The 8,583-nt window shown below is 27.4% G+C and overlaps 1 protein-coding gene and 1 long non-coding RNA gene across 2 annotated transcripts; one reads left to right on the top strand and one right to left on the bottom strand.

The window, feature by feature from the left end:
* Window positions 1–890: 890 nt before the first annotated feature.
* Window positions 891–1,970, bottom strand: LOC119673215 (calcyclin-binding protein-like). Its single transcript, XM_038084451.1, has 3 exons — window positions 1,830–1,970; window positions 1,592–1,767; window positions 891–1,443 (listed from the first exon to the last, which is right to left on the bottom strand). The coding sequence occupies exons 1-3, from the start codon at window positions 1,860–1,862 to the stop codon at window positions 957–959; spliced, it is 696 nt and encodes a 231-aa protein (XP_037940379.1). The 5' UTR covers window positions 1,863–1,970; the 3' UTR covers window positions 891–956.
* Window positions 1,971–3,754: 1,784 nt separating this feature from the next.
* Window positions 3,755–4,250, top strand: LOC119673517. The gene is made up of 2 exons (XR_005252066.1): window positions 3,755–3,825; window positions 4,056–4,250. It is a non-coding gene; the product is annotated as an uncharacterized LOC119673517 (long non-coding RNA).
* The last annotated feature ends 4,333 nt before the right edge of the window (window positions 4,251–8,583 follow it).

Genomic DNA, 8,583 nt, shown 5'->3' with positions numbered 1-8,583 from the left:
AAGGTAGAAAACTTGTGTAGAGAAAATCATGTACAGCCTATAATAAACAAAACTTAATTTTAGCAGTGAAATATAGTGGAGGTGGAGGTACAATGGTTTTTGGGTGTATAGCAAGTAATAGTGCAGGCAAACTTGAATTTATACAGCATACAATGGATAAAAATTGGTATCAAAATATAATAAAAACAAATTTGAAAGAAAATGTCAGGATATTAGAGCGTGAGGCTACCTTTTTGTTTCAGCAGGACAACGACTCGAAGCATATAAAAGCGAGCGTACAGATTTAGCTGTTGAACCATGCTTTCAGGCAATTTCGAACACTATCAGAATCACCAGACCTTAGTCTTATAGAACATCTATACGTTTATTTGGAAAAAAAGATTTGCCAGCGCACAATTTCCAGCAAGGATATGTTAAGAAACGTTATCATGAAAGGATTATTATTCTCAAAACCTTATTGGAGATTGTTTTTAAGTGTTAAGTGCTTTACTCCTATACATTTATGTATGGATATGGATATTTTGCTCTCCTTATCTGTTTATCTTACTATATAAATTTGTATTTCAGATTTTTTTTAAATTAAAATTAATTGCATAACCAGCTCATTGTAATGGGGATATGATGTTAATATATATATGTATTATATATCATATATATAATACACAAGACGATATATTAAACATATGTTGGAGTTTTAAATTATTGAGACCCAAAGTCCATTTACATATTTATTTAAAACATATATACGCCACACATGATGAAATTTAAAATTCGTTTAATTTGATTTAATTCCATGTGTCACCTTCATAAAATTTAAAATATTTTCAGTTTTGTTGATATAAATTTTCTTCATTTTTTTGTTTTTATTTTCTAACAAACTGCTATTAAGATAATTATGAAATGTATGTGCCTTTATTTATGGCGGAATATAACTTATTGAATATTATTGTTTGGTTTTAATCATCCATTGGATTTTCACCTTTATTTCGCTTGTCTTGACTTTCAGTCCATGCTTTGGCAATCATCTGCTTGACCTTGCTATCACCACTATTGTACATTTTTTTCATGATGCCAACCAATGCATCTTCATTCGAATCCGTATCAGCCTTCATTTCTTCATCTTTTTTTTCCTGCAAACGTTTGTGAATTGTGGTGAGATATTCCCATTTAACATTTTCTTTCTTCTTTTTCATATAAATAGCAACCATTCCAGTTTTTATCTTACGGTAGCTCTTTTCCACGTCAATTGACGATAGAAGATTGTTTATTACAAGATTATAATCTTTGTTGTCCAAATTGCTCACAAGCAAAGTAACTGAGTTCTCATTGAAAGTAACGTTTACATTAGATTCCTCTACCTTTTGTATGCCGTCTAATGTAACAAATAATTGGACGAACTTCTCACTTTGGTCCCACGCATATTCATTCAGTTCCTTCAGATATCTATTGAAATAGTTAAATTAAAAAACTTCAGAATATTCATTTATTTTGCAAAGCACTAAGTTATATGACTGATATTCTAGAGATTCCAAGCAATATACAATTACTCAAATATTTTATCTAAAAATCTATAACATTAAAAGTATTTTACCTTTTTGGTGTGTGCTCACCACTCTCTGCTTTCTGATCAGTAGAAAGACGTTCTTTGATTTCCAAATTAACAACTTCTTTGTCAACCTCTGCTTTTGCCTTAATTAAAATATCCTTGCATTTTTGCCGAGATGCGTAACCTAACAAAAGTGTTAACTCTGCAGAGTCTTTTTTTAGCTAATTTGGAAAATTAGTATATATTAAATGAAAAATAAATATTCAATACTGTCATAACTTACCTCTTCTAGTGACATCGTCTGTCGCTTAATCATTGATTTCTAGCACAAAACCACAAATCCCACTTAGCTACTTACAGCTTCGAGATGTTTCCTCAACTTGTGTTTTTTTGCTTTTTTGTGTTAAAAATGCGGCACACAAAATGTCACATTTACGACATTGCCAGACTGTATCAAGAATTTTGTAATTATTTAAATAAATTCACTTATCGATTACAGTTTTCGAATACAAATTATATACTGAAGGAAAACAAAGCGTGTTATTTTAATATATTTCACTAGAGAGGTAAAATTTTTGAAAATATATCAAAACAGCGCCTAAATTAGCCGTGTTTGTTAATTAGTATGTATGTATGTATTATGTAGCATCGTCCAAATCACGCTTTTTAATATGAAACATTGCGTTTATTTTCTGTAAAATAAATAGAAATCAAATACATGAAATCCTGCTAAAATTATTGCAATATAATTTTCTTAGAAGTTTTTAATCATTACCAAATACTTGCTGTTATTTGTTATAATATTTTAATAAATTTTATTTCTTGGGGTGACAAATAAACATACATACACAAACAAGCAACGTTGAGATGGTTATTACAATTTAAATTTCGGGATAGATCGCACGATGGGTCAAAAGGCTGCAAAATTATAACTTCGGAATAATACACCGAAAAGGTATTCAACACGAAAAGGCTGACGCGTTATCAAAGATATTCTTTGGTCTATCAAGTTTCATAGTACCAAATTTGCTTACCAATCGACTCAGTAGATAAAAGTCTATCGTCTATCGGTAGAAGTTTTTAGAGCGTGTAGCTTTAATCGAACTTATTTTGTTATTTTGTTTGTATTGTATTCGCTTAGAAACATTAAAATTGAATTCAAATTCTTTTTAAAATAAATAAAAATATATTTTATTAATACGAAATTATTATTTAATATTACATTACATTAACAAACTAAAGTAATATATTAAATTTAAAAATAAATATGTTTATATATATATTAATTTTAATATTTTTATAATTTGTAGTTATATTTACATTACATGTATATTAAATAAAATTAGTAATATCCATATTTTAAGTAATTGAAGCTTAAGGAACCGATATTTATATCTTCTGTCGGTATTTTCGATAGCCAATTTTAATTTTTCTTGTATAACAGTAAGTTTTTGGTCATAATACTCTTGCCTCCCTTCACTAAAATGTTTTCAATATTTTCTAGGCGCCTAGACTATTAAGCTAGTAAGTTACATCGGAATTTTCTCCCACGTTGTTGCAAATGCTTTTCGCAATGTCTGGATATTTCTCCATATTTGCAACAAGTTCTGGTTTCTTCTTTTTATTGCTCATCAGTTTTATTAATTTTATTATATCTTAATTTTATATAAACACATTATTCGTTGAAAAATATATCTTATACTATGTTTCCACTACGTACTTAGTAAGTCATATAGTAACATAGAGCTTTTTGCGTTCACATTATCATGAGTTACTTAAGGAATGGGAAAGAGCTTTTATGTGTCAAAAAGTTCTAGTTTTAGAGCTTTTCTGTGTTTACATTTTAATTGTAAACAGAAGATATTAAATGTTGTATTGTTAGAAGAAAATAAATCAGCATGGAAGAAAACGCAGCAAATTTGAAGAATTTAATATATAATGTTTGTAATGTTGTTCACAATATAAAAGCGGCAGTTGCTGCATATACAAAAGAACACACAATTATTTTTAAAAAAATTACAAATAATTCAAAATCAACAAATGACAATGCTTTCTTCAATGATTACTACAAACCAAAGAAAGTGCTGGACTTTGGTAAGTACGGGCAGTAAATATTATTAAATATAGAATAAAATTTTACTGAGTTGCTATTTTAGATAAAAATGTAATCCGTATGTCGGTTCTTAGAAGACAACAGAGGGCTTCAAAATAAGTTTGAACACTAAACAACCACAATCCAAATAGAAAAGAAATACGGCGATGTTTGGAACATTTTTTCAGTAAGTTTTATTTTAACTAATAGCTAATAATAACACTAATAACTTATAAATTAAAAATAAAAACAACAAAAAATATATATTTATATATTTCATATAATTAGATTTTACATAATTATAAAATTTATAAAAGATTTATATTATTACATTTATAATTTTAATGATTTATAATATATAAAAAATAAAAATAAAAAAATATAGTCGGTTATCATTGATTTTTCTTTTCTTTGTAGGTGTGTTCTTTTTTGACTTCAAATATGTTGACGATAATGTTGACGACGCTGGCAGTAACGGTAAGGATGACTATCAGAAATTAATACGAAGGTGTTGTCAATAGGCAAATTCTCCAAAATTCTATACACGATATTGACAAACTTCCACGATGACGGGACCTCCGTTGAAAACCACAATACATTGCTGAACCTTACTATTTTAAAATAAAAGAGAAAAGTTAACATAATACTTAATAACATATATTATTCATTATACTTTATTAATTATTAAATAAAACATCAAATATTAATCGTAAAGGATTATGTAGTTCTAATTACCAAAAAGTAATGATATAATAGAAATTTCTGAAGTGCACTTTCGTTTGCACTTCGTGCGCGGTTCCCATATAACATCTTTCACCTTTTTCATCGAAGAAGATTTCCCTCTCATAGTTCTATAGTTCCACACGCATTCCGGGTAATTTTTTTTTTGTTTCACATTAAACACAATTTTAAATTTATAAATCAAACTTGTGAGATCTCAATTATTGCTTTCCTGATGTTAACCTGAAATAAATATTTTTTATGTATTAAATAGTATATGAAATTTTATAATTATATCAACTAAAAAAACTAATTTTTATGTATTAATTATATATTTTATTTATAAAAAAACAAATGTTTAAAAAAAATTCTTACCTGTTGTTTGTTTTGAATTTTGATTGTTTGTTTATGTTAACATTTTATTTCATGTGTCAAATATGTCAAATTTAGATCATTTCCAATGTTGCATTCGTCTTTTTTGGTATAATTTTGGTCGAATTTTGTTTACTATATTTTATAATAAATGAAAAAGCACGGAAGCTCTTTGTATGGTTAATGCAATTTACTCAGTAAATGAAGCTTTCTAAGTACCTAGTGGAAACGTACTATAGGAAATTTGAAAAATACTTGCTTGTATGTAAAAATATTTGAATAAACACACATAAACAAATAACAAAACAAAAAAATGCAACAATAGTTATACTCAATATACATATAACACATCACACTCGAAATCAGATATATTATATAATATATTATACTAAGTGACCCCGCGAACTTCGTACCGCATAACAGTCAATGAATGTTATATTAGATTTTAGATTCATCAGCGATCGAATTTTGTGCTTGAATACACGTGCAGTGATGTCGTGCCGATCATTTGATATCTGTCCAGGAAGCAGCACTTGAACAATTTCTTTCCATTTTGGATTACACGAACTAATTTTCTTTGTAGTTTCCTCACCTGATTTAAAAACAGTAAAATTAGTATTCTACAAGTAAGACTCACGTCTGTATTCTGAATTGAAAACTATGATGTTGATTCCCACCATTCAATGGGTTTATCATTTTTATATTGAAGTGATATCCATCATCTTCTTGCCAAAACATCAGTGGGTATTGCAACGTGTCATATGAACGGTGTGTTTCACATACTTGTTGCAGTTGCCCAGTACCGCGACGTGTAAGCACAATATCGCGTGTGTTCAAGTTTTCTCCAACGATCAGGATTACAACTTCATCTGTTGTTGGAGCGTTAAATTTGCGTTCATGTGTTTCTGCTGGTCGTTTATCCGCTCTAATTACAACTTTGCACTTATCATTTGTGCTCTCACTTCAACTATTGCTTACGAAGTCTTTGAAGTCTTCGAAGTTTTTCACTGCACTTAAACTTCGAGAACAAAAATTTGCAAAAAAACGAATTTATTTCCAACTTCGAAGACTTCGTTGAAATACGAATAATCGAAGAACTTAGAACTACAGCGGATTTAATCAAAAATCAATGTCTCAAACGGCTGGAATTGAAACGTAGTACCTTCAATATATATACGTAGTACCGATTCTACCGAATCGGTACTACGTATAAGTACCGAACTAGACTTAAGTGAATAGTTTAAACTTTCCGACTAATGTAGTGAGTTTCATGTAAAAGTGTTTGCTGTTAGAAAAGCGACATGACTTGTTTACTTGAAGTTAACAATTAACTTAACAAATAATTTTTTTGTAGACAACGTATATCTTCATCTTGCACACGGCTTTCTCGAAAACTTGAATAAAATTCTTATTAGTTATCAGTTTTGAGGATCTTAATTCCGTCTTTGATGTTTGAATGAACTAACTCGTAAAATGACGCAGTCATCTTCAGCAATGCATACTATCACTAACATAAAAGCCCCTAATCTGATGTCGCTACCGACTTATCAGGTCTATGCGTAGTCTCAGCCCTTGCGTGCCCTTGTTTTTAATTTTTTAAGAATTTTATTTAGAAAATAAATTTCTTAGATGTATTGATTAAAATAAAAAATAAACTTTCTGAGTTATGATTTAAGTGTATTATAGACTACGTTTTTATAAGTCAAACATATCAGAATGTGTGTTTGTTTGGAATTCCCACTGTAAACTTTAAGCACAAATTACTTACATATTATATATATATATTTATATATTACATATATATTTAAATATATAATTACATACATATACATATATATATGGTAATTTAAGAAAAATTTCTATAGCAACTGAAGAAGTGAGTGTGTGCAAAAATCTTGTCAAAGTCTATTCAGTGTAAGCGAGTTAATTTCAATTATAAGGGTTTTCAGCAGGTTTTAAGTATGGCAAAAACAGCAAGTTATTTACTATAGGCGCTAAGCGAGATATTGGCATTACCATTACTGTTTCAAACTGTCAAATGCTATGTTTTCCCAAAGAGCAAATCAAAGAAGATAAAGAAAAGAAACTGAGAGGAAATTTTGAATAATGGTGCCTCTTTGTGTAATATCGCAAAGAAAATCTCTTTTACTTATTTACCATACCAGAATTGTCAAATATTAAAAACGGTGTGGCTTATAACTTAAATATTTACTACATTTGTGGTTGCATATTAGCATGTAGCCATTTCTTCTAATTAGAAGAAATAGTATAAATTATTGTTCTTGGAAAATCCATTGTATATATTAATACGATTATAATGAGTAAATATAGGCATGATTTTTTATATCAGTTTTACTTCAATTTACATAAAAGTTTTAAATGCGCTATATAAATCAAATATAAATGAAGAATTGGTGAACTAAAATCAATAGTAAATATAAAGTAGCTATTATTGATATATGTAAATATGTATATATAATTAGTCATGAAATTGTTTTAATAAAGTTAAAAAAATTGTATCGTATTTATTAAAATAAAAGTTCTTTTAATCATGTTGCACATATACGTACTATATTTATATATATGCTGAGCATCTAATAGAAAAGTTAGTATGTGTTCATACATTTCGAGTATTAGGTTGCATTGTTTTAATAGTTTGTTTTAAAAAGATTAATATTAATATAATTTTTTAAAATTCAAATAAGTTTGGTGTATTGTAATACAATTTTTGCTTGTGCATCAAATTTTTTCAATATAGAAAATCGGAAAAATGTATATACTGTTTACTACTACATATTTTTTGTAGTTTTAAGCAATCCTTTCAGTAAGGTGAAATGTTTTTTGTATATGAAATTCAAGAAATTCTTAACTAGTTAATAACAACATTATAAACAATAAGGATCAATTTCATCGCATAGTGTTAGAAGAAATATTAAATATATAAGCATTTTCCGCACCACCTAAGAGGTATGCTTGCTGGCGTGTTACCGAGTTTTAGGTGTTTAGGTGTTCCACCAAAATATTTTATTTAACAAATATACAATTTTATGTAAATACAATTTAGAATAACTTAATATATACAAAATAATATTACTATTTTAAAAATATTTAATATTAAACCAAAAATAATAAATTATAAATAAATTTAATAAATTATAAAATTAAAACTAAAATATTTTTTGTTTAAGCAAAAAATCTCTTAAAGAGTATGAACACTTTTGTGCTGTTTATAAGTGTTGAAAGCATAATTGTTTATATTTAAAATTCGACACTTTATTATCTCGATTGAAATATTTTAAAATGAAGTAAATTCTTACTTTAATGAAAAAAGATAGAAGAGTTTCAATTTTGCAATTAGAGCAACATATATAGGGATGAACGTTTTCTAATTTATTAAATAAATGTTGCGCTAAACCTAATTTATAGCAATTGTTATCGAACTGATCCGAAAATTGTGATTCTAATTTTTCAATATATGTATATATAATAACAACACTCAATCAAAGTATAATTAATAATATTAATTTCTCTTCAGGATTTTTCCTTCTTTATAATTATTAGTATATCATGGAAAAAATAAAAAATAAAAGCACAACTTAATTCGTAGTTTATTATATACACTAATTAGGCACACATCTAAGTTTCTAATGTGTTAATACATTTATATATTTACTTTATTCTACAACAATAAATTGCGTTATTTTTAATTAATAATATACCTTCGATAATCGTTTGGATAAATATAGAGATGTTTGAAATTTAAACATCCAAGTACGCACTTCCGTTTCAATTGTAAATAAATTTTAATTAACTAATAATTCATATATTTTTCTGGAATAATTACCTTTTTTTA

Source organism: Teleopsis dalmanni, chromosome 1 (genome assembly GCF_002237135.1).
Source record: "Teleopsis dalmanni isolate 2A chromosome 1, ASM223713v2, whole genome shotgun sequence".
Classification (NCBI taxonomy): domain Eukaryota; kingdom Metazoa; phylum Arthropoda; class Insecta; order Diptera; family Diopsidae; genus Teleopsis; species Teleopsis dalmanni.
The sequence above is the reverse complement of the archived record's forward strand: the minus strand, read 5'-3'. Positions and strand labels throughout refer to the sequence as shown.

Coding starts and splice junctions, on each gene's coding strand:
- LOC119673215 (XM_038084451.1), bottom strand. CDS start 1,862: ATGATTAAGCGACAGACGATGTCACTAGAAGAG. Junction 1,768..1,829: donor AGACGATGTCACTAGAAGAG/GTAAGTTATGAC, acceptor TTTCCAAATTAG/CTAAAAAAAGACTCTGCAGA. Junction 1,444..1,591: donor GGTGAGCACACACCAAAAAG/GTAAAATACTTT, acceptor CTATTTCAATAG/ATATCTGAAGGAACTGAATG.